Source organism: Mesocricetus auratus, unplaced genomic scaffold, assembly GCF_017639785.1.
Source record: "Mesocricetus auratus isolate SY011 unplaced genomic scaffold, BCM_Maur_2.0 Super-Scaffold_100028, whole genome shotgun sequence".
NCBI classification, from domain to species: Eukaryota; Metazoa; Chordata; class Mammalia; order Rodentia; family Cricetidae; genus Mesocricetus; species Mesocricetus auratus.
In genome coordinates, this window is record NW_024429209.1 from 10637863 (window position 1) to 10664396 (window position 26534).

Sequence of the window (26534 nt, forward strand, 5' to 3'; positions counted from 1 at the left end):
AAATTATTTCTTTACAGATACAGGCAGGCATCCCATGGATATCAGTCAAACCATAATATATCAAGCTGCAGGCACCTTCTCTCCTATTAAGACTGGATAAGGCAATCCAGGAGGAGGAATGGGTCCCAAAAGCTGGCAACACCATCAGAGACAACCACTGCTCTCAGTGTTAGGAGTCCCACAAGTAGTTACATGACTGTAACATAAATGCAGATGGTCTCGGTCTAGAACTGTGGTTTTCTCTCCCACTGTCCAGTTCCTGAATAACTGCTCTGAAGCTTAATATTAATCATAATTGTTTTGTCAATTGGTCAGGCATACTAATGACTAGCTCTCACAATTAAATTAACCCATTTCTACCAATCTGTGATTCATCATGTAGCCGTGGCTTACTGATAAAGTTCTGGCATATTATTCCTCTGGTGGCTACATGGTGCCTCTCTGACTCTGCCTTTTTTCTCTCTGTATCTCTGCTTGGATTTCCCACCTGCCTCTATTCTGTCTGGCCACTGGCCAAATCAGTTTCTTGATAAACCAATGGTAATAAAACACATTCACAGCATACAGAGGGGTGCTCCACATTATCTCCTCTTTTCTAGCTAATCAAAAAGGAAGGTTTTAATTTAACTTTGTAAAATTACCTATAACAAAAGAGTTATCAAGTAAGAATTACAGCTATGATACTTAGTCTATTTGTACTTGGCAAAATTAAAGAAAATACTCTTATCTGTCCTATTTTTGTTAGTCTAAAGTTTCATATCTAATTTACTTTTATCATAACTAAGGAAAACTATAATTAGAGCTATCTAGTCTTCAACTCCATCCAAGACCCCAGAAGGATATATTACCTAAGTAAACAGGATATGCATTGTAAGCAAGTTCCTAAACTCTAGAGATGACAGAGACATCTAACTGCCTAGATGTGGTGCCCACACCACAAGCAAGTCTGGAGATTGAACTGAAAGACAAGAGGTGAGGTTGTTTGTGCTAAGAGGTCTCTTCTTTCTTGTAGAGAAGAAGCAGTCTTATATACAGGTTTACGGTGCAGTGGAAAATCCCCAGGTGGAAGAGATCGTGTTTGCCTCATGCTAGACGTTGATGTCAGTGGGGCAAGGCTGGGGCGGTAAGCCAGTATTAGAAAACAGGATGTGCTTGTTGACTGACCAGCCACTCACAGAGACCCCGTGGGGGCTGGGGCCCAACATCTCCCACTTCTTTATATATAAATTAGGGCCTGTCTCTGATGACTAGGACGTTAATGCCAACCTTACCTGTCAATGGAGAAATCACCCAGGCTGTATGACCCTCCTTGTCTTAGGTTGGCTGGCATCCCCTTAGTCTCACCTGTCATTGGCTATCTAATTTTTCTGTAGGGTCAACCATAGTCAAGCTGAAGGATTCTCTGTGGTCCTTGAGTGACAAATCAAGCCTGGGCTTGTCTAGTGATAAGGTGCCTTAGCCAAATGAAGCATATGATAAGTCCTATGGTTACAAGGCCCAGAGATAGGGACCCAGTCCATTCTTTGATTAAACAGCCTGCCATCTATAATCCCCCAAGGAGTATTTCTCTAGGGGACGAAGGAACCTGGGTCTTGTTCATCCTAATAATTTGATTGGTCAATTGATAAGTATTAACTTTGGCAGGGGTAACACAAATGTGCACCAGGCTAGGCAAACAGGTTTAATTCCTACCTGGACCGTTATTTAAGAAGCTCTGAGTGCTGAGAGCCTCTGCTACTTTCCCTGCCAGTTTATCCACTGTGCTGGCTGTAGTTACAGACTGTGAGATTCCAGTCCCAGATGCAATGGCTGCTGGAGCAGCAACAGCAATAGCTACAATCACCCCAGCAGTGGCACCAAAAATCTCTTTTTTGCCGCATTAGGGCAAGTTGCATTTCTCTGGAGAAATATACTGGCATAGGCACGATTCCAGGAACAAGAACCACCAAGGCTGATATTTCACCACTTCAACAGCTTTTTTAAGCGGCCATGTCCTGTTCAAATACTGAAAAGTGGCTTTTGTCACTGATCACAGTCCATACCAGTGTTTTAAATGGATCCATTTTTCCCCAAAAGGAAAAGCTGGCAAAATGAATTCTGTGTCTCAAGGTGTGTCAAAGGCAAACTTCTAGTCATCCCGCTTTTTGTCAGCTCCAGGATGAAAAGTCACAGGTCTGGGAAGTTGATGCAGCAGGCCTGCTGAGGAACTGGAAATCTTGATCCAACTGGTTTTTCCTTTCTTTCTCAGACTGTAGATTCGATGACATTAAGGGTCAGGAAGACTGGTTCAGGGGATCTAGCTCGAACTGGCATGGGCAGGCTCCCATGGTCTCAGGTCAGGTTTTTCTCTGCTTCATGCATCTCACCAAATGTTCTGGCAGTCGCCGAGCTTTATTCTTTTCCTGCAAGAAAACACAAACACACCCTCGGCCCCAAATTAGGGCAGAATTGGGTTTTCTCCACTGTCTAGTGCATGGATGTCTCCATTTGACCTGAGCAAAAGTTGCTCAAGTTCAATCATGCCAGAGTCTGTCTGCAGCAGATTGCTCATTGGCATGCACATTTAAAAAATTTGCATCATGTGGAGACTGGGGACATTGCTCCCTCCCCTTTATTTATCTTTTGAAGTTATGTTTTGATCAATTTTCCATTGAGTATCTAGACCCATTGTCTGTTTTTATCATTTTTGGAACTCCCATGTAAGCAAAACATTTTTTAAACAATGACTTATCACATGTTTGGTGGCTTTTCTAGTTTGTGTAGTGGCCATCAAGAAATCTAAATACCTATCAACTACTATGTGTACACATTTTAACTTGCCAAATTCTGTAATAAAACTAACAACTATTTGCCATCATTTTAAATTAGTTTGTGGGCACACCTCATTTCTTGACAATTTTGGTGAGAAGTCTCTCTAGTTAAACCAAATTGCTTTCTTAGAATCCCATTATTCTGATGATGAAAATTATGAAACTACAGAGCTCTCTCTACCTGAGATAAAGTGACAAGTTTTGTTAATCCGTTTGTTGACTCATTCCCTTTAGCCAGTGGTCTGGGAAGGTTTGAATGGGCTCTCATGTCACCCACAAGACGTGGCAATTTTCTTAGATGAACTGTATTTTGAATTTGCTCAAACAGTATTCTAACCTGATCATTGCCAGTTCCTATGCATTGAACTGTCTCTATTCATTGAAGAGCTTTAAAAACATAATGATTATCAGTACACAAATTAAGTGAATCATTTACTAGAAGTTGAAAAACCATCTTACAGTCTGTAACTCAACTATCTGAGCTGAAGCCGGAGTTGTTTGCTCCATGTATTTTAACATAAGCTGCTCTTCCATTAGAGGAACCATCAGTAAAAACTGATATAGCATTTTTTTACAGAACTGCTCTCTACAATTTTGAGAATAAAAAAGGATATGTTAGTGCAAATTGCAACAGTTGATGAGCTGGAAACTAATTATCAATTCTCTCTGAAAAGTGAGTAAAAGTATTTTCCCATGAATCACTGTTCTGAAACAACCAATCCAGCTTGTTGTTTGGTATAAGGAACATGTATCATACTTGGTTCTCTGCCAAAATATCTCCTAGATTCCATACGGCATTTTTATATTATAAACGCTACTGCTTTAAAATAATAATTTAACATTTTGTCTGGGGAGACAGCATAAATTTCCCATGGTTTTGTAACATCTGTTGATGCTGGACTACACTCTAATAGTAGAAGAACTTGTCTACCCTCTTTAGTTAACTGTCTAGGTGAATTGGGATCACTATCTCCTTTTAGAATCTCATTTAGAGGTTTTATAGCACCAGTAGATGCCCTTAAAAAGGATGCAACCTTTGAACATTTCCCAATAACTTCTGAAAATCACTCAAAGGTTACAAACTATCCTTTCTAATTTTTGAGGCTTAATTTCTTTAGGTTATAACATATGTCCCAAATAACTTTTGAAAATTCCTTGAAGTTTGTGAGTACTCTTTTTCTAATCCAATTTGTAAAGCTCTCACTAGCTGACAAGGCCTCATTTGTATCTTAGTTGATATGGCCTAATTTGTATCTATATTGACTCCTTTGTAGGTGGAGTCTAACAAGGCAGCAGTTTCCCTGAGGCTTCTTCTCAAAAACTTTTCTTTCTCTAGATTTTTTTCCAACCATAAAAATTTAGATGACTTTCTGTGTCTTCCCCTCTGCTAAACTCTATAGAATCATCCATACATATTTCTTTGGCTCTCAGGCCATGTTGTAGACTTCTGTTATTTTTCCACTGATGGGCTCTGAGGACTCAAATCATCAACCTTTCCTGTTAGGACATTGACTGGATGTTCTTTTTTACTATATTCAAAGCAATTTAGGTAGTTTTTAAACTATATTCAAAGCAATTTAAGTATCCTTTTAATCATATCCAAAGCAATTCAAACAGCTCCTTTTGTCAACATTCACGCATTCACAAGCACATCTCATACATACTGGTGTGGTCACACCATATACACAGAGCACACATACATCTTTTAGTCATCCTTTTTCCCTAGGTCATATTAGCTTGTTGAAATGAATCTTCCTTAATTGAAATCTCTGTTGACAGAACAACTCCAGCCAATCCTTGAATTAAAACAAAAGATTGAAAAAGGCCCTCATGGCCTTCACCATCTTTTCATTTCCAACCATAAATATTCTGTTGCAGCCAGGCAATTTGAGAGGAGTTTCAAGGAGTAACAATAACATCAGGTCCTTTGCCAAAGATTTTCAAACTTATCTTATATGCCATAATAGTGACCTGTACGATGTGATCTATCTAAGGCTTGCTGTATCATTTAAAAGAAATTTCAAAAATTTTAATTTGTCTAACATTAAAGTAATTTTTTAAAACTAATGGAAGGCATACTAAAGGCAAATTGTACAATCATTAGGATGTAAACCAATGACCAATAAAAATCAATCTTTCAGAATTCCTACCAGAGTGAGCAAATCCAGTTGTGTGGCACCCATGACCATCACAGTTTTATTGACCTCTCTCCAATCCTGTAGCAGTCTCCATTTTCCTAATTTTTTTTCTTTATAACAAAATAGGTGTATTCCAAGGGGAGGTAGAAGGTTCAATATGTTCAGCCACCAATTGCTCTTGCACCAACTGATGATCAGCCTCCAATTTTGTTTTAGGTAGGGGCCATTGGTCTACCCATGTGGATTGCTCTGACTTCCATATGATTGGAATAGGCTATATGGGTGGCGGCTTAGTCACAATGGCCCCAGCTAAAAATGTCCCAGTCCTGTCTAGTCTTCTGACTTACGAGTAACAGAATTTCTTAAAGCAACTGGTTGAGTGGTAAAAAAGTCCTGTGTGCCCCTCATCATCTCTCCATTCAAGAAGTTCTGAGCTACACTCAGGAGCTACAGCCTTGCCCACTCCTTGTCATATAGCACAGCACAGTTGTAGCCAATCACTAGGAGTACAGTTTAAGGCTAAACATGGGCAGTAATTTACTAACTGCTCCTCCTGGGCATTTTTAAATGTTTTTTCAAGATCAGTCATTTGTTCCTTCATCTTAGCACTGTCACTCAATAGGGCATCTTTCACTAATCTCCAAAGGGGAAAAGTGGCAATAGGAAAACTTTCCGGTCCCTCTTTCTGAAGAGCCTTTTGAAGGACATTTTTAACTTGTTCCTAGCCCTCCAGAGTTTAAAAACCATGGACTTGTCTTTTCCAAAGTTAAAAGAAAATTTAGTTGTTTCTCACTCAATGATGGTACCTTGTCTCTTCAACAATTCTACTAACTGTTCCATCAATACAGCCTTAGAAGCTGAGGTACCCATTTCCCTACACCTTCTAAAATCCTTACTTGCTGGCCAGCCTCAGAGGGTGATCTCTCAGGTTCCCTTTCCTTTCCTGACCTTGGTGTCAGGTGAAAGCCTGGAGATTTAAATGAACCTGTTTTCAATTCACCTTCATAAATTCTTTGAAAGCAATCTCTCAGGGTCTTCTTTCTTTCCAGATCTCGATGGAACCTCCAATTGTGGTGCCCATGCCACAACCAAGTCTAATAATCAGGCAAAAACCTGGAGATTGAACTGAAAGACAAGAGGTCTGGTCATTTGTGCTTGTAGATGGTGAGCAGCCTTATATACGGGCTTACAGCACAGTGGAAAAGTCCCAGGTAGAAGAGATCATGTTTTTCTCCTGCTAGATGTTGTCAATGGGGCAAGGCTGACGCTGTAAGCCAGGACTGGAAAACAGGATGCACTTGTTGGCTGACCGGCCACTCACAGAGACTCCGTGGGGGCTGGGGCCCAACACCTAGACAGTCACACAAAGTTCTTTTGTAACATTGGGGCATCCGTCTTCAGCCTATAGGCCTAACGTGTCTGGCAGACTTCTCAGAGAAGCAGGAAATTTGAAGCAGTCCCACCTATATTGGTAGTTTATCAGGCTCTTTCCTGTGGGTCCTGCATGTCCAATTTATACAGCGTACAGTAAAGCAGTCCAGGCAAAAGCAGTTTCTTGCTGATGGCTAGCCTTGCCACTTTCAAAGCAAAATCCATAAGGAGTTTCTTCAAAGCCCATTATCCTCTTAACATTATTGCTACTGCCAGGAGCAGATGTGTCTCACTGTCAAACGGCAGCCCACAGCATGGGAAAAGATCTTCACCAACCCCAAATCTGACAGAGGGCTGATCTCCAAAATGTACAAAGAACTGGAAGGCAGTCACCAAAACACCAAATAATCCAATTTTAAAAATTGGATACACTTCTCTTCGCCTTCTCTCTGCCATCATGTGTTGTACACCTGAGTCGGCTTCTCGCCCTGTCTTCTTACAAGACTCTCAGAATCAGACGATTCCTGGCAAAGAAACAAAAGCAAAATCATCCTATTCCTCAGTGGATTCAGATGAAAACTGGTAACAAAATCAGGTACAACTCCAAGAGAAGACACTGGAGGAGAACCAAGCTGGGCCTGTAAGGATTCACACAATCAATGGCAAGACTTGAGAGTTTGCCTGAATTATGGTCAGTGTAAGCTATGCTACCAGATGGAGTTCAACATTTTTAACCTAGAGATTTGGTCATATTTAAGTTGGGAATAGTTTGTCCAGTAATAAAAAATATAGAGCCTTTCAAAAATTAGGTACAGATCTAAATAGAGAATTTTCAAATGGGCCTCTAGCAGTGGAATCAGTATTTAACCCTAGTGCACAAATGGGCTTTGGGAGCCCATTCTCTATGGAGGTATACTTCTCTCAACCTAGATATGTGGAGATGGGCCTAGGTCCTGCCCCAACTGATATGACAGACTTTGATGATCCCCAATGGGAGGCCTCATCCTCCCTGAGGAGTGGATGGGGAAGTGGGATGGGGATTTGTAGGGGGAATGGGAGGATGGGGGGCAGAGGGAACTGGGATTGGTATGTAAAATAAGATTGTTTTTTATTTAAATAAAAATTAGTTTTAAAAAATTCTAAGCTCTTAAAACATTTTAAATGTCATGTTCTGTAGGTCTTTGAAGTGTTTTAAGATTGCCTATCCATCTGAAATATATCTCTGTATATCTAGAAAGCCTAACTCCTCTCGGGGAGTTTTACCTGATCAACCCATATTAGCCTGGGTGGAATCCACAGCTTCTCATCTTATGTAGAAACAAAAGTGAAAACTCTTTTCCAAAGCAACATATCCTTAGACCCAAATTTTAAAGTGAAGATGCCTTTATGATGGTTTAGCTTAGCAGTACCCACAATCAAATATCTCTCTGTAGTTAGAGCTCTTTAGCATCCAAAAAGTTCAAAGAAAACACATGCCCCATTATACCTTTTTATTATTCTATTTTTCCTTTAAGGACCTCAGTTTATTATCCTTAAATTGTTTTTTATTTTTAACTATGACCCTGTCTATCCTCTATCCTCTCTCTCCCAGTCCTATGCATACTTATGACCCATTTAGGGGCCTTTTTGTCTGAATCTGTCTTTACTGTGCGTCGGTAATCACTTTGTGACTATTGCTTTACATTTTTAAGTGGGCATCACTAGGACCAGAGAGGCCACTTTGGCTGTTGGTTCCATCTCACTCAGCTTTCCAACACGATAGGGGTGCCAGAAAGAGTCACAAATATCCCCCTCCAATGCTGGGAAGCAGTAGGTCCACACTGCCACCAAGTAACTTGCAGCATGCTGTCCACAAGCCCCTGTTCAGGTACTCCATAGCAGGACCACCCAAAAGTGCTATCTGTGTGGCCAGCATGAACCAGAAAGCTGTCTCTTAAAGGAGTCACACATCTGCTGGCCGCCAGCAAACAAAGCCTATCTGAAACAATACTGCAACCAAGAAGCCATTTCTGACTCTGTTTTAGTGTGTCTAGAATCCTTTTTTAAAGTTTTCTCAGGTTTTATGTAGATGTACGCACCCTGTGTTGACATCGTATGTAAATGGGGGTTTCTCTCCCACATGCCAGTTCCCAGTAACCACTTTGAGGCTTAATATTAATTATAATTGTGTGGCAAATTGCCCAGGCATATTACTGACTAGCTCTCACAGTTGTATGAATCCATTTCTACTAATCTGTGTATCATCACGTGGTTGGGCTTACTAGGAAGGCTCTGGCAACCTACTCCTCTGGCAGCTATATGTTATCTCTCTGACTCTGCCTTCTTTCTCTCCGTATGTCTGTTTGGATTTCCCACCTGGCTGTATTCTGCTGACCATTGGCCAAATCAATGGTAATAAAACATATCCACAGCATACAGAGATGCATCCCAGATCACATAGGTCAATCCCATGCAGGCTCCATGTGCCCCTATGAGGCCAGGTTAGTCGGTTCTGTGGGTTTTCCTGTGGTGCCCTTGACCCCACTGGCTCTTAAAATCCTTTCTCCCTGCCCCCTTCAACAGAATTCCCCAAGATCCACCTATGTTTGCTGTGGGTCTCTCCATCTGTTTCCAAGAGTTGCTGGTTGAAGCCTCTCTAATGACAGTCGGGTTAGGCACTGATCTAGGAACGTAGAATATCACGAGAAATCATTTCATTGACTCTTCTGCCAGTCATGTTTGCTTCTGTCCTAGTTCTCTGCTGTATTCTGCCTCTGGGTCCTAGCCCTCAGGCGTGAGCTCTCTGCCAGCGGTGCCAGTCACTAGTTGTTAATTCTCACAATTTCTGTGCCATCTTTACCCCGTCTACATTTTGTAGACAGACAAATTGTAAGACAAAGAGTTTGTGGCTTGGTTGGTGTCCCATTCCCTCCACTGGAATTATTGACTGGCTACAGGAGATGGCCCCTGTTGCTAGGAGTCTTAGTAATGGTCACCTTCATAGATTCCTGGAGTTTCCATTGCTCTAGGTTTCTAGCTCACCCCAGATGTAGCCAAGATTCCAGTTGTCTCTCCCAATTCTTCCTCCACCCATTCTCTCCCCCACCTGATACCTCCTGTTCCCTTCCGAATTCTCCCTTTCCAGTCTGCTCCCTGCTTCCACTGATAATGTCCATTCTATTTCCCCTTCACAGTGAGATTCATATAACCTCCTCTTGAGCCCTCCTTGTTAATTAGCTTCTCTATGAGTTGTTGCATGTGTAAGAATTCAGGCATTATGCTGACCTGCCCCTGTCACCTGGATGAATGCACTCAGGCAGTGCCCTGGTCAGCCCAGGTGCAAAGGACCCCATTAAAAGAAAGATCCCCGCCCACTTATGCTCTCTTTCCCGCTCCTCTCTTCTCCCTCTCTCTTTCCCGCTCCTCTCTTTCCTTCTCTCTTCCCCGCTGTTCCCATGTTCCTGTCTCCTTCTCTTCTGTCCTCTCTCTGTCTCTGTGTCTCTTTACCTCTTTTCTCTTTCCTCCCCCACCTCCACCTTGTCCTTTCTAATAAAACTTCTCACATAAGTTCTGTCTGCCTGGCATGTTTGTCCCTCGCCAAGGTTCCCCTCACCCTTTATCCTAACAACATGGTTCTCTGCCAATGGCCATGTCAGAGTAGTACCAGGTGGCAATTGACTTCAGGAGATGTGCCTACCAGCATGCAAGGCATTGATGGATAAAATCCAGATAGGCAAGGCCCAGAAAGTTTCTGTTCAAGAATGCCTCTAGTACTGTTGTGTCTTTCTATCTTTGCTAATGCCATTTTTCTCTGGTATCTGACATGGTGTGAATGGGCATTGGGCCCACTTCCACCGGGAAGAGTGTTCACCTGAAGCTCTGCTCTACTAGGGCCTGAAGGAGTGATCAATGGAGCCACAGCCCCCCAACTATACCAATTGGAGAAAGAAAGAACCCCTGAAACACAAGCTCCATCCATACCCATTATAGGAAGAGATGCATAGATAACAAAATAAGAACACATTCAACAATAAAAAGAGTCAATGCAATTCCCATCAAAATCCCAGCACAATTCTTCACAGACCTTGAAAGAACAATACTCATATGGAAAAACAAAAAGCCCAAGATAGCCAAAACAATCCTGTATGAGAAAAGATCATCTAGGGGCATCACCATCCCTGACTTCAAGCTCTACTATAGAGCTATAGTAATGAAAACAGCTTGGTATTGGCATAAAAACAGACAGGTGGACCAATGGAATTGAATTGAAGACCCTTATATAAATCCACACACCTATGAACACCTATTTTTTGACAAAGAAACTAAAAAATATAAAATGGAAAAACAAAGAGTATTCAACAAATGGTGCTTTTATAATTGGCTGTTGACATATAGAAGAATGTAAGTAGATGCATATCTATCACCATTCACAAAACTCAAGTCCAAATGGATCAAAGACATCAATATAAATCCATCTAGACTGAACCTCATGGAAGAGAAAGTGGGAAATACATTTGAATGCATAGGCACAGGAGACCACTTCCTAAATAGAATACCAATAGCACAGACACTGAGAGCAACAATTAATAAATGGAACCTCCTGAAACTGAGAAACAAGACAAAATGGCTCCCTAAAGAGTGGGAAAAGATCTTCACCAACCCCACATCTGACAGAGGGATGATCTCCAAAATATACAAAGAACTCAAGAAACTAGAATTCAAACTACCAAATATTCCAATTAAAAAATGGTGTCTAAACCATTTTTCTCAACAGAACATCTCAAATGGTGGAAAGATGCTTAAGGAAATGTTCAACATCCTTAGTCATCAGAGAAATGCAAATCAAAATCACTGGGAGATTCCATCTTACACCAATCAGAATGGCTAAGATCAAAAACACCAATGACATCTTGTGCTGGAGAAGAAGTGGAGAAAGAGGAACACTCTTCCATTGCTGATGGGAGTGCAAACTTGTACAGTCACTGTGGAAATCAGTGTGGTGATTTCTCAGAAAATTAGGTATCAACCTACCTCAAAACCCTGCAATACCACTGTTGGGCATACAACTAAGAGAGGCACATTCACACCACAAGGACATTTGTTCAACTATGCAACATTTGTTCAACATAGCAACATTATCTGTAATATCCAGATCTTGGAAACAACCTAGATGCCCCTCAACTGAAAAACAGATAAAGAAAATGTGACACATTTACACAATGGAGTACTACTCAGTGGTAAGAAACAATGACATCCTAAAATTCACAGGCAAATGTACAGAACTAGAACAAACCATCCTAAGTGAGGTAATCCAAAACCAGAAAGACAAATATGTATGTACTCACTCATAAGTGGACACCAGACATAAAGCAAAAAATACCCACCCTACAATCCACAACCCCAGAGAAGCTATAACCCTCTTCCATAAACAGATGAAAGAAGATGCAGGAATCCACAACTAACAATTGGAATGAACTTCTGGAGTACAATCAAAGTGAGGGAGGAGCAATAACATTAACAAAGGAGTTAAGACCATAATAGGGAAACCCACAGAGTCAGCTGACCCGAACTAGTGAGAGATCACTGGTTCAGGTCTGAAAAATGGGGAACCTGCATAAGATTGAACTAGACTCCCTTAATATAGGTGACAATGGTGTGACTGGGACAATATGTGAGGCCACTGGCAGTGGGTCCAAGATCTAACACTAATGCACAAACTGACTTAGTGGAGCCCATTCTATATGAAGAGATACCTTGCCCAGCCTAGACACAGGGTTGTGGGAGTGGAAAGGTGCCTTGGTTCTGCCTCAACTAGATGATGGGACAGACTTAGTAGACTTCTTATGGGAGGCCTTACCCTCTCTGAGAAGCAGATGGGAGGTGGCAGGGGAAGTGGTGAGAGCAGGAGGAGAGGAGGGAGGAGGAACTTGGATTGGAATGTAAAAAACAATTAATAAATTAATTAAAATGTATTAAAATATATTTTAAAAAGGAAGTCTATATCATTCAAATCTAATCTTTACTGATTTTGATTGTATCCATGGCTTTTCTTTTCCTGTGGAAACAAAAGCAAAACCCCTTCCCCAATGTAACACATCCTGGTTTCCATTCTGGGGTCAGCTAATCTTTAATGTGTACAGGCTGATTGAATTCTGTAGTGTTTGTTATTATCCAATGTCTCTCTGCAGCTGGCTTCCTTTTTCATTAGCATTTAGAAAATTCAAAGTTAATAAAGCATTATGCAATCTACTTCTGAGGGTCTTTATTGCCCCTTTCTGCTTATTTAACATATCTTTTAGAATTCAATCTGATCTTTCTATAACTCCTTGCCCTGTATGATTGATTATGTGTTATACCTGTAATATGCTTTATATTGCAATAAGAAAAAAATTGTTTCATTTTCTTAGAGACACATGCTGGAGCATCATCAGCCTTAATTTGTACAATTATATCCATGATTTCTAGCAAATCAGCCTTTTCCAAACTCAAAGCAGTTGCCCATTGAAATCCTGAGTAAGTATGGTGTACATATTTTAGTTTTCCAAATTCTACAAAATGAAACACATCCATCTGTCATATTTTATTCATTTAAGTACCTTTTGGGTACTTCCTGCAGATGTCAGAGTTCGGTTGTATGAAGAACAAGTAGGACATTTCCTTATAATTTCCTTGGTTTGTTGCCAAGTGATGGAAAAATCTTTTTTTAAACCTTTGCTTGGGGTGATACCTTGCTTGTATAAATAAAGTCTGTCTGAAGTCAGAGAATGGAACTTGCCACTAGCTAACCATAGAGATCTGGAGGTCTGTACAGACAGACAAGAAGAGGATGGCTGCACAGAGAGGGGATATAAATGGGCAGAAACAGGAACTCCCACTCTTGTCTGCTGAGATGCTAGGGAGATAAGGTGTGGCTGTGGCTTGCTCCTTCTCTCTGATGTCTCAGCATTTTCCTCTATATCTGACTTTGAGTTTTTATTTAGATCCATTAGGAACTCCCTTTACATTTGGTATTGACATGGTGGGGGGGTTGTTTGTTTTTTTATGGAATTGTAAGGCCTGTAACACATTTCCTATCAATAGTTGATCAATTTCTTCATTGCCTGTGCTACAGGGACTGGCAGACCAGTATGGGATCAGATGTATGTATATGGGATGATTCCTGTTCCTAATCAGGTCTTGTAGGTGAACAAATAATAAAGTCAATCCTGTATAATCTTTCATACATTCAGCAGTTTCAATACACAAAACAACTCTTTCTATATATTGGGAATTGATAACTATGTTACCAGGTCCATGAAATTCGTTAATATCATGAGAATTGTAGTGATATATTACTTATGATTTATTGTAGCTTGACTGAGGACTCAAGCAAAGTCAGCCACAAGCCATAGAAGCTAGGCAACACCTTTAATCCCAGCAGCAATAAACTAGGAGGAGGTGGTACATACTGCCTCAGAATTTATCTCTGTGAGTCCAAGGCCACCCAGATCTACACAAGAGTGAATCAGTCTAAAAGAGAATTATATCCCACACCTTTAATCCCAACAGTAGGGAAGTATATAAGACAGAAGCAGGCTCTCAGTAGAGGCATTCATTCTCCAATCACACTGAAAATAGGAGCATTTGTTCTCTATCCACACTGAGGAGAGGCAGCAGTTTCAGATTGGTGAAGAGCTCATGTGTGGATCAGTCCTTTCAGCCTGAGCTAGAGGTGAGAGCTAGTGGTTAGCTCTTTTTCTTTTCTGATATTCAGATTGAAGTTTGAACCCGAATATCAGTTTCTGGGCCATTTATTAATTCACATTACATATCAGTGTCCAATATGAAAGTACAAATTCATGAAAAAGCTTCTTTTGAGGTCAAGGACCCAGCCCAAGCCTGAGTCTGATGGGGAAGTCCTGTTGGCCAATAGGGAAGCAAGCTAGGTGGGACTAGGAGTCAAGGAGGATTCTGGGAAAGAGAGACACAAGCAGACACCATGTAGGCCACCAGAGTAAGAGGTCTGGACCCTTTTCTCTGGTAAGAGAAATACTTAGATTAACAATTATGGGTTAAATACTTAAGTCAGAGCTATCCAGTAAGAAACCAAGCAAACGGCCAACAGCTTAATAATTAATATAGTGTCTTGTGTGTTATTTGGGGGTTCAGACAACGCAGCAGGGCCCAGGCAGATGGCAGGGAAGACTACACTCTACATGAGTCCCTGACCAACCAGCTAGGTTTTCTTTTCTCTTCAAATCTTTGAGCAAGTGTGGGATTATTTTGGTTGTAACATTTCTGAACAGTCTTCAACTGCCACCCAAACTCAGGAGGCTTTCAGGCTTTTCCTATAGCCCTTCTCCTTGGGCAGAAACTCTCAGCTCACTGCCACGAGCTAGTTTTTCGATTCAGACATGCTACACCTCACAGTTCACTGACATTGTCAGCAGGTTTGGTAAGTTAATTAAGAATTCCTCAATTGAAAGGATTAGTTTAAAAAAGAGAATTTTTCCTCAACACTAAAAAATGGAAAACATTATTAAAATGAAGAAAATTAGGTCTGCATATGTTATGGGATTTCCCACCAGCCTGGTCCTACAACCATGTCAGTCCCAAATAAACTTGTAGATGCTATATTAATTATAACACTGTTGGATGGTGGCTTCGGCTTCTTTTTTTTTTTTTTTTTTGGTTTTTGGTTTTTACGAGACAGGGTTTCTCTGTATTGTTTCGGAGGCTATCAGTCCAGCCTGGCCTCGAACGCACAAAGATCTGCCTGCCTCTGCCTCCCGAGTGCTGGGATTAAAGGCGTGCGCCACCACCGCCCGGCTGCGCCACCACCGCGGCTTCGGCTTCTTATTGGCTAGCTCTGTCTTTATTACTAACCCATAACTACTAAGGTGGTCTTATCTTGCCAGAGAACGCCTGACTCTTGTCCCTTCTTCCCAGGCTCACATGACGACTCCTGTCTGCCTACATGTCCCAGAATTCTCCTCTCCTCCTAGTCCTGCCTATCTTCCTGCCTGCCCAATCAGTGTTTTATCCAACAACCAATAAGAGATCATATACAGAATAACATCTCCCATCATGCACATGATTACACAATGTACAGCTTAATAATGGAACATGAAGGGATAGTGAACTTAACTGGGATTGAGATACTATTGTCCTTGTGATAATCTTTGTTGCTGTTTGATAATTCTTGGTTTATCTCTAAAAATGTTGGTTGATATGATTGCTAAAATGCATGCCTTAGCAAAACTTATTAAAGGAGATTATAGAAATATTCAAACCCAGACTGAGAAATTAAATGGGGAAACAAATTCAGCATTGCATTTTAAGGTTAAAAGTGAACACTCTAAGGTCTTAAGAGAGCCACCTTTAATATATCCAGTAACCTTACAGAAAGTGCCAAATGAAGGAGATTCTATAATAACTACTTGGAAGCCTGTGACAATGTTATATATATAGGGAAATCGAGAAAGCTGTAGTCTCATGTGGCATCCATTCACCATTTGAGAAGCAGATGATAAACAGGTGGTCTGTTTGTAAAAGGGTTATCCCTATAGATTGGACAGATTTGATTAAAGCTGTCCTAGAGCCTGGACCACAATTACAATGGCTAAGAATATTGAACAAAAGTCTAAGTCTAGACCCATAGATATCTCCCAAGATCAAATTCTTGGAGAAGGAAATTATGCTGCTTTAGAAAGGCAATATCAATATGACGATCATCTCATGGGTTTAATCCATGCAACAGCTTTGAATGCTTGGGACAGATTGGAGAAGCAGGAAAGAAAATTGAGTCATTTACAAATGTCACACAGAGCCCAAAGGAAGCATTCATGAACTTCCTATAAAGATTGTCATTAGCGATAAATCAAATAACAGACTCAATGCTAGAAAAATAATAATTGGCTTTTGAAGATGCTAATGCCCAATGCAAAAGGACAGTTAGGCCTTTAAAGGCAAAATCAGCACCTTTGGAGGATTGGATCCGAGATACAATTAATGTTGAAACTCATAATGATGAGGAATGGATAGGAGAAGTGATTTCAAAAGGTTTAAAGAAAAATCAAAATGTCAAATGCTTTAATTGTGGTACATAAGGTCACCTGAAAAGGCATTGTAAACAAAGTGTTTCAAGAATCAATTTTTTTATAAATATAATTCAAACAGAATGCCGCTCCATTCAGGATTATGTAAAAGATGTGGCAAAGGAAGACATTGGACAAAGGAATGTAGGTTGACAAGGGATTATCAAGGTAATCCTTTGCCTTCAGGAAATGCTTTGAGGGACATTTCAAAAGTTCCTATATCAAAACAGGTTCATTCATTTCCTGCAACTGTAGATGAAGCTCCTTCCCAGAACAATAAATAACCTAATGTGTATTGAAAGAAAGCATATTGTTCTGAATTAAAAAAGAGTTTTAGAAGCTCAAATAAAAAATTTAGAAGTCATAGATAGATCGAAATTGATAAGGATTAGATTGGGAACCTCCCCAAAGTTAGTGTTGGAGAAGGGTTTTGTTTTCGTTTTCTTTCCAGGAAAATAAAAACAACCAACTTAAAGAATTATAGACCTTTGGACAAATAAGCATCCAAAGAAGAAGGGAGAATTACCCAGAAAAAAATTACCAAGAAAAGAAATAATATGACCTAATGTGATCTCTTAAATCCCCCAAAAGAAGATTGAATCCAAGCTGGGTTGGAGGTTACACACACCTTTAATCCCACCACTTGGGAGAAAGAGGAAGGTGGATCTCAGTGAGTTTGAGACCAGCCTGATCTAAAAGTGAGTTTCAAGACAGCCAGGACTTTTAACACAGAAAACCTCTGTCTCAAAAACAAAACAAAGAAAAGAAGATGGGACCCCACAACAATTTCACCAGGACTATGACAACACTGTTAAGCTGAATAATAACAACTAAAGATCAGCTTTGGACTACAAACTGCTCAGAACTATTTTGAGGAGGTCAACTGATGATCCAGCCTCACAGACACTGCTCAGAACAATTTAGAGGTGATTAACTGAGACGATCCAGCCTCACAGACTACTCTAGCCAGGACTTGAGACAAGTCCTGCACTTTCCCATGATGCAGAGACTGCACTACAAATAACAGTTTGACAGTTAACCCAACATCTTCTTTTGAGGATCCCATAATGATGCCGTCACCCCAAGACAGCAGGAAGTAACTTTAAGAACATTACTCCCACATTTCCCAAGAGGTGGGATGGGTTTTTGGCTGTTTGTTGGGTTTGTTTGTTTGTTTGTTTGTTTGTTTGTTTGTTTTGTCATTCAATGGGTTACGGGTATTTGTTATCGTTTAGGGAGACTGGTTACAAAATGTTGGTGGTTAAGGTCAAGAAGAAAGTTGAACAAAGGCATTAGATTCAAGGTTTTTGAAAAAGAAAGGGGATGCAGATATTATAGGATAAAAGGATAGAGTATTGAATCTACTCTGAAAAGAAAAAAGGGAAGATATAGATGTGATAAGAAGGTAGATAATTGAATCTATTTCTAAAAGAACAGATATGATGAGATACAAATGTGGGTTATTGAATCTATGTTTTTAAAAAGCAACTGCTAGTTTTAAATGTTTTACATTGGATTGGACTTCTGTATATTGTATATGTTATGCCAAGTTTGTGAGACCCCCAAAAAGACCACCAAGGAACCAACTCACTGATGCAAATGCATAAGCTTTAATGTTAAGTTATAAGCCTCAGCAGGGACCCTGCCCAGCAAACTGGCACAGCAGTTGCAGGAAAACGGTGCCTAGCCTCAGTTGCAAGGGTTTTTTAAAGGAAAAAAACCATAAGCAGGGTGGTAGTGCCTTGACTGTTCAGGATTAGATAAGAGTAGGTGACCTGGACTCATTGACGTGAGGGCTAGGGGAATTCATATTTTGGCAGTACAACCTGTGATCTTACATATTTTCATTGGTGGTCATTGGGAGGGAACATTCTATGGTTTCGGGGTTGTACTGTGACCTTTTCACTTCCCAAAAGTGGTCTGGGTTCTATATTCCTTGGAACATGGTGGAACTAGGTATCTCGGAGGTCAAGGTGGAGTTGCTCTACTCTGAAAAAGTTGCTGAGGTTTATTTGATTTTTAACTCTTTCATTCACTCCTCTTTTATACGCATAACCCAATCATGGGCTACAGAAATTTAATTTATAGTCTTGTCTACAGTTCTGTGACCTTTGTACCGTAAGTTGAATAGTACCTAATGGATCTTTTATAAATTGGACCAATTTATTTAAAATACAGGGGCCAAAAGTTTTCTTTTGACTTAGCATTTCGACCAGGGAAAAGGGACGCTGTATTCTTTTCTATGACTGCTTCCTGCTGAAATGCTAGTCAAAAGCAAAAAGGGGATTTACGCAAAGGGGTATTTATCAGAAGCATCTAGCTCACAGACTATTGAAGAGACAGGGAGTGTTGACATCAGCTGGACTGGACTACATCTGCAGCAAGTCCAGAGTTCACAGTCTTTTGGAGCTGGCTGTAATCAGCAGCTGATGCTTGGATATGTCTGTCAGAAGCAGAAACCTATTGAGACATGTTCAAACCAGGAAGAGAAGTTAAAACTTACATACTCAATCAGAACTATTAGGCCCATAGTTTCAGTAATCAAGAAGGACAGGAGTCCCAAGACCAGGAGAGAACATTCCGTCCTCAGGAACAGACAGGTGAGACAACATAGGCTATACTTATCTGAGGTCCTTTGACCTGTGAGAAGAGGATCCATGCTTTATGACTTTTGATCCTCTGAAGCCAATATGAACTTTATTATACAAAAGGATATAAAAATTTTAGATATATTAGCATTACCAATCTGTACTAAAATCCATATTTTAGAAAGAGAGAATATTGGGTATCTGTAAAACAGCAGGAATAGACTCATACCTTTGAGTCCTAGCAAAAACTATAGATTTGCACATTTTTTCTTCTGTTTAGAGAAGTCCAGGTATATATTGGACAGAGATGCCCTTGGCCTGATGAAAAGCCCTTTAAGCTTATACTTAGATGGCAACCAAAATTAATCCAAATTCTTGAGCTTGTGACTGGACAGCAGGTAGTCCCTGCTCTGTCAACTTATCAGAAATTTATTAAATGTTAAGCTCTGAACTTTTACATTATAAAAGGAAAAACAATTTAAAACCATGTTTATATCTTAAATTATTTTTATATCTTTAAAACTTATATGTTCTTACATCCTTAGGTTTTTATTTATGAGCCATATCAAGGCTTGATTTTAATATATATATAAAATGAGCTACCAAGCTGGCTATAGGCTTGCAGAAGAATCTGGCTGTCTGATGCTGCCAAACTGACAAAGTCATAGCTATCCCAACCATCAATATTATCAGAGATATGAGAAGGATAAATTTTATACATTTTATGCAGTTTTTGAATCTATTAAAAAATGACAGGGACCAGTCCACATCGAGTTAGTCATACCCAAGTCTCCTTAGTGCTGGAGGCACAAGTATCAGGAGAACAGCATGTATCTTCTCCAGGCACATAAAGTGAGAGGTTTCTATTTCTTTGTGGAAGGGGCACATGGGAAAGACTGACCTTATTTTGTCAGGCAAAAGTGGTGCAATCAATTTTCCAGTGTCCTGCAGCTTGTCCACAATCTAGGCCGGGTCCTGGCAGCAAGTGTTGTATTGGGGCATATTGCCCACTGGTCAGCATCATCATAATCCAGGTGTAGGCATTGTGGTGCCCCATAATCTTCTTTGGAGACCGTGAGTCACTTTCAGGATCTGGGAGTATCTGTCTGATATTATAGGCTTTTAAGTTAACATTTTGAATGCCATATTCTGTAGATCTCTGTAGTATTAAGAGTGCTGCCTAGGTAAATCTGAATAGACAACTTTATTTCCAGTTACTTGTTTTGACCTTAATTTTTGAAAACATATACAGGGGACTAAATAAGGTTTATTCCTGTAATTAATTACATAAGTACTTAGCATGACTACAATTAACAAACTTGATCATTTATAAGGATGACTATAAACTTCTATTTATTAACATTTTACAATATAGTAGTTTAGCAGCTTTTATAAGACTAGGACTTCACACTGTCAGGGTTAGCTTTAATGCTTTGACTTTTAAAGGAGTTTCCCATGTTGTGGTGATCCCTGTTTTCCTGTTGTTACCAATGTAAACATCTGACGTGCAGGTGGTCCTAGGCTACTCTTATAAAAATGCTTTTTAACCCCCAAAGGGTTGAGACTCATGGGCTTAGAAGCTACTGCAAGTCCTTTTCCAGACTTAAGTCATTGCCTTACTGCATCAAAGAAATAAACATTCCAATTTCTGGTTAGCATATGGTGCTTATTGCTATGATCTTAATTTTTGGCTTTTTAAATGTAAATATTAGCAATAAAAACATTTTATAAGCACAAATATCCCATAACCTTATAAGTTTAATTTAAAATCTCTCAGTGTCTTTCTGTAATATCAAAACTAAAGTACCCTTTATGTCTTTAAAACCATTATTACCTGAGTGACTGTTAAATCATAAAACTTACGACTATACCAGAAAAAAGACAAAACTTTCTAACAAGAATACTCAATTTTAATAAATAAACAAAACTTTTTAACCAGAATTAACTTTATATTTCTAATTTTTAAAATTTAGTATTTATAGAAATGAGAAAACAGTAAACATAGTTTATATTTCCCTCTAACCTTTTATAACTTTTTACATATCTTTAGTTTATTTCTTTGATTTCCTTAGACATTCTTACTTTAGACAAATTTTTTTCTTTATTATTTTAGTCTCCTGCCTTTTTTTTTTCTTTTAGTCAACATAAAAACTTTTAGAGATACCTTAATAGAGGGAGCCATTATAGATTTAAGGAGCTATCTGGCACTAGTGAGATTTCCAGAGATCTACAAGGGTAACACCAACTGGCAATCTAAGCAATAGTGGGGAGACTACCTTAAATGCCCTTCCCCAATGATGAGATTGACGACTACCTTATATGTCATCCTAGAGCCTGAGTGGCTGATGGAAGCAGAGGCAGACACCCACAGCTAAACACTGAACTGAACTCCTGGAAACCAGTTGCAGAGAGGAGGAGTGATAAGCAAAGGGGTCAAGACCTGGCTGGTGAAACCCACAGAGACAGCTGACCTGAACAAGGAGAGCTCATGGACCCCAGACTTATGGCTGAGAGACCAGCATGGGACTGATCCAGACCCCTGAACGTGGGTGTCAGTGAGGAGGCCTCGGCAATTTATGGGGCCTCAGGTAGTAGATCAGTATTTATCCCTGATGTACAAATAGACTTGGGTAGCACATTCCACATGAAGGGATGCTTTCTCAGACTGGACACAAGTTGGAGGACCTAGATCCTGCCCTGGATGATATGACAGAATTTGAAGATTCCCCCATGGGAGGGGGGAGGTAGGGGGGTTGGGGAAGGAATAGGGAGTTGGGACTGACATGTTAAGCAAGCTTGTTTCTAATTTTAAAATAAATAAATAAACACAAAAAAACTTTTACCAAAGTCCTTATTGTGGTTTTAATAACTTAAATTTGTATTTACATATTAAAACCTATACCTGCATGAAGCATCTTAAATGATGACAAGTAAATGTAACCTATTAGATTTAAATGACTAAAGTCCATATATTTTTCTTTTCTTGTGGAAACAAAAGCATAATTTTTTCCAAACATAATGTATCTTTGACTTCTATTCTAAAGTCAAAGCTTCCCACAGTATACAGTCTGGCATGATTTAACATTTTTGTTTTCTAAGCAGAATCAGGGCAGAGAAGAGTTAAGGTGGGGAGTTGCTGGCCAGCAGAGGAGACCTTGGCTGTTACCACGGTGAAGAATAGTTTGGCCTTGGGAGGGAAGGGCGGGTGAGCATCGCTGCTTGGCATAGAGTGTCCTTGGCTGCCAGTGTTTCTGAAAGAAAAAAAATGTTTTTAACTTCTCCAGCCACAACCCCAGACTGTCTGTTTCATGTCCTTCCAATGAGTCAGGCAGAGCCCATTGGAAGGCATCGGGGAGGAAGGTGTCTGTTCCATGTTAGGTTGAGTCCGATCAATGTCAGTACTGTCAGTACCAACAAGACAAGACAGACAAACAAACAAACACAGAATTTAGACAAAAGGGAGGGCCCATCTCAAAGGCTTACAAGTTTTAAATTTACAAACGGGAGGCAAACTCCCCAGTAGTTATTTAAATTCAAATGGTGGATTAATCTGAGCTTTAGCCGGATTTCCACCCAAATTTAGCCTGACAGGATAGCCCCCAGCAGGCTCCCGTCCAAATGAGGAAGGGGAACATCTTCTGACCCTTCCTCCATATCTGACCTTCTAGGCAGGTCTGCCAAGGTCTTCTTGATCTGTTTCTTACAGTTTAAATTGCCTGCTAGCAAACCAAAAACAGAAAAGAACAAAATCACAGAAACATGACAAACACAGAACACTTACTCGACCGGTGGGGAATTAAACCTTCAGGGTCCGAGGTCCTTGGGGTTCTTGGGAATCCCAGGCAAGACGCCGTATGTTATGCCAAGTTCGTGAGAACCCAAAAACACCACCAAACAGCTGACTCACTGATGCAAATGAATAAGCTTTAATGTTAAGTTACAAGCCTCGGCAGGGACGTGTTGAGCACACTGGCACAGCAGTTGCAGCAAAAGGTTGCCCAGCCTCAATTGCAAGGGGCTTTTAAAGGGAAAAAAACGCAAGAAGGGTGGTACAGCCTTGGCTGTTCAGGATTGGATAAGAGTAGATGACCTTTGGATTCATTGACGTGGGGGCTCGGGGAATTCATATTTTTGTTGGTTGTCATGAGGAGGGAACATTCTTTGGTTTGGGGGTCACATTGTGACCTTTTCACTTTTCCCAAAAGTGTTTTTTTCTAAATTCCTTGGAACATGGTGGAACTGGGTAACTTGGAGGTCAAGGTGGAGTTGCTCTATGCTGAAAAAGTTGCTGATTTTTAACCCTTTCAGTATACAAATATTGTATATTGACACAAGTTTAAGATTAATTTGTTAAGACATTTTGTATGTTTCTAAGGTAATGTTCAAGGTATTGTACTTATTCAGCTCATTTGTCAATATAATGTAAATTTCTAGTCCTTGAAAGTTATTATTACCAACTGTAAAAGATAATGCAAAAATGTAGGTTAGTAATTAGTCACCTACTACAATTGAACTTGTAATCATATTAGACATGTTTTCAAGGTCAAACAGATATATTTTAGATACATAGGTTGTCTTCAAACACTTCAGAGATCTACAGAATATGGCATTCAAAATGTTTTAATAACATAGGTTATTTTTTATGACAATGAGATATGTCTGCTCTTGACAGCACCAAACTACTTAAGAGGAAGATGGTGGACATTAAAGGAACCCACATGGAGTTTACTTTCTTTGTGGCAAAGGTAAGCCACTGGGTAAAAAAGTGCCCTTGCATCAACTGTTGACAGCATGCTGTCCAAAATGGACCAATAAAACACCAAAGAGAGTGAGTGCAAAACCTTGCCAAGACAAAACAGGGCAGTCCTTCAAAATTCTACTTCACAGAAAAGTCTGTCAGAGATGCTAAGTAAGCCTATAGACCAAAGATTGATGCCCCAGTGTTGCAGAGAAATGGGTGACTGTCCAGGCAACCAGCTATTTTGTCATTTCTCTCATTTTTTTGGAAGTTGCTTCATTGCTCTTCCTGTTTACTCAGTTAATATTATTTCCTGCCGGGCGTTGGTGGTTCACGCCTTTAATCCCAGCACTCGGGAGGCAGAGGCAGGAAGATCTCTGTGAGTTCGAGGCCAGCCTGGTCTACAGAGAAAGTTCCAGGACAGCCTCCAAAACAATACAGAGAAATCCTGTTTCAAAAAAACCCAAAAAAGAAATATATATTTCCTTCTTAGGTCTCTGAGGGAGTTAAAGACTAGATAGTATAGTTATAGTTTTCATTGTTTACCAGACTCAGAAAAGACACTCACTAAAGATGTGTAACCTGTAATGGTTTGAGAGACATTAAAAGATAATTTGATAATGCAGATTAGAATAGGAAATAAATCAAGAACAAAACATCGGATGCTCCAATTTAGGATAGATAATAAAGTAGCTTCTCTGAATTGTTAAATGCAAATGGACTAGATATTTTCTCTGAACTTGTAAATGGGCCAGATATTTTCTCTGAATTTATCAAATGCAAATGGCACTATGTCCTTTAATTGCTCTGGGGGAAGGGGGAGTTTCCCTCATGGTGACGGGGAATGAATGAACCAAATTTAACATGGGAGCCTGTGAGAGGCCACCAAGGTGTTTCCCAGTGATAAAAGGTTGTCTCACCTGTCCTTTGTTGATCTGCATTCAGATGTCCTGTGTCAGCCTTCGACACACCTTCTGCATACTCCAGAAGTTTGGGACCTTCTGTCTGGGTTATCTCTGGGAGAGACATTGTTTCTAGGAATGGCCTGCCTACAACTCCTTTTTCATTGACCTTGTTTACCACAATTAAAACATTTGACATTTTGATTTTTCCTTAAGCCTTTGGAAATCACCTCTCCTATCTAAGCATCATCATGGTTATAACACTCAATATTGACTGTGTGTGGGATCCATTCCTCTATGGGTATTGATCTTATCCTTAAGGGCATAAACACCCTTCTGCACTGTGAATTAGCATTTTCAAAAGCCAACGATTCAGTTAATATTGATTAGACTTCTGAAACTGATGTCATTCTATTTATAGCTGAAGTCAATCTTTGCAAAAATTTAGTGAAGGCTTCTTTGGGGCCTTGTATAGCTGTAATAAATGTTCAATCCTCTTTCCTGATTCTTGCATTGTGTCTCAGGCCTTTAAGGCTGCTGTATAGCATAGGGACAAGTTATGATCATCAAATATGTCTTGACTATTCACATCAGCATAACTACTCTCACCAAGGATTTTATCTTGACAAATCTTATAACCTCTAACCCTACCTTGCTGTTGGAGGGCCTTCACATCTTCTCTCTACCAACTGTTCCATTCCACCTGAGGACCATATTCCAATACTGCTGTAACTAACTCTTTCCAGTCTTTTGGAGTAATTTTATTCTGAATGGACCATGTACTCAACATCTGCCTCACATAAGGTGAATGCCTACTATAGGAAACTATTGCTTCCCTAAATTTCCTTAAATCTAACATTTCTATAGGATCCCAATTAATTTCTGTATGACCTTGGGGATGGCTATTGTCTGGTGGTATTTATTAAATTGTAACTAAATAAAGGTTGTTTTTTGTATAACCTTGGGCCACTCCTTTCTAATTCCATGAGGTAATGAGGTTGGTTCTCCTCTGAATTCTTCTGTCTGTGCCTGAATGCTTTTATTATCACTTTTATATAAATTTTTCCAAGGCTTGTAATTTATCAGTAAAAGCTTTTTCTAAGACTTCTTCATTTTGAATAGTAATCTACTCCATGGTTTGGATCTCATCTATCAACCTCCTCCTCTCTTCACCAGTCAATATTTCTAAAGCTTTTATCTTGTCAGTCAAGATTATATTATTCTCCTTAGCAACCATTTGTAAGGCTTGCATATTACCAGTCACCTTCTTGTTCTCTTCACTGATAAAGATTTCTAAAGCCTTTATCTTGTAAGTCTAAACTGTATTATTCTCCTTAGTAATTATTTGTATGGCTTAAATACAACCAGCAGTAGATTTTTCTAAAGTCTGTATCTTTTCAGCCAATCTCTCATATTGTGAGCAGGGTCCTAATTCCCTGCATTGTGATATTCCCAATCATTGACCTGGGAAAGGTTTTAAGATTGTCTTTTCTTTTTTATTTTTTTTAGCTTAGCTTACCGTTTAAAGTTTCCCAAGGGACTTACCAGACTTTTGATCCTCAGAGAATTGGGCTGTGTAGATGTAGTGATGATATTTGACCAGCAGGTGGAAGGGACATACAGATGGCTGGGTCATGCCAAGATATTCAGATGTTGTGACAAGGTTTGACCAGCAGGTGGAGCAGGTACAACACTAAAGTACTCAGGTTCTGCATGTTGAGCCAATGTTCAAAGTGGCTAGACCAGACTAATGAGGAATCTAAAAACTGTGGCATCTGCTGCTCGTTTATGGTCTCGTGTGTGTGTGTGTGTGTGTGTGTGTGTGTGTGTGTGTGTGTGTGTGTGTGTGTGTGTGTAAGAAATACAAAGATACAGATGCTATCAATTTGAAAGTGAGTAGCACAGGAACAGTTCAAGGAAAGGGGAGGAAAG

The 26534-nt window shown here is 39.9% G+C and overlaps 1 protein-coding gene and 2 long non-coding RNA genes across 3 annotated transcripts; 1 reads left to right on the top strand and 2 right to left on the bottom strand.

Annotated features, from left to right (window-relative positions):
• Nucleotides 1-6738: 6738 nt before the first annotated feature.
• Nucleotides 6739-7000, top strand: LOC101836159 (60S ribosomal protein L39-like; the record flags this gene model as incomplete). Its single annotated transcript, XM_040733116.1, has 1 exon — nt 6739-7000. A coding segment is annotated over one exon (225 nt), but the record flags the coding sequence as incomplete, so codon positions are not given.
• A 10965-nt stretch (nt 7001-17965) lies between these two features.
• LOC121134556 lies at nt 17966-20894 on the bottom strand. The gene is made up of 2 exons (XR_005871647.1): nt 19864-20894; nt 17966-18834 (listed from the first exon to the last, which is right to left on the bottom strand). It is a non-coding gene; the product is annotated as an uncharacterized LOC121134556 (long non-coding RNA).
• Nucleotides 20895-21912: 1018 nt separating this feature from the next.
• LOC121134491 lies at nt 21913-23395 on the bottom strand. Its single transcript, XR_005871584.1, has 2 exons — nt 22744-23395; nt 21913-22213 (listed from the first exon to the last, which is right to left on the bottom strand). It is a non-coding gene; the product is annotated as an uncharacterized LOC121134491 (long non-coding RNA).
• Between the last annotated feature and the right edge of the window lie 3139 nt (nt 23396-26534).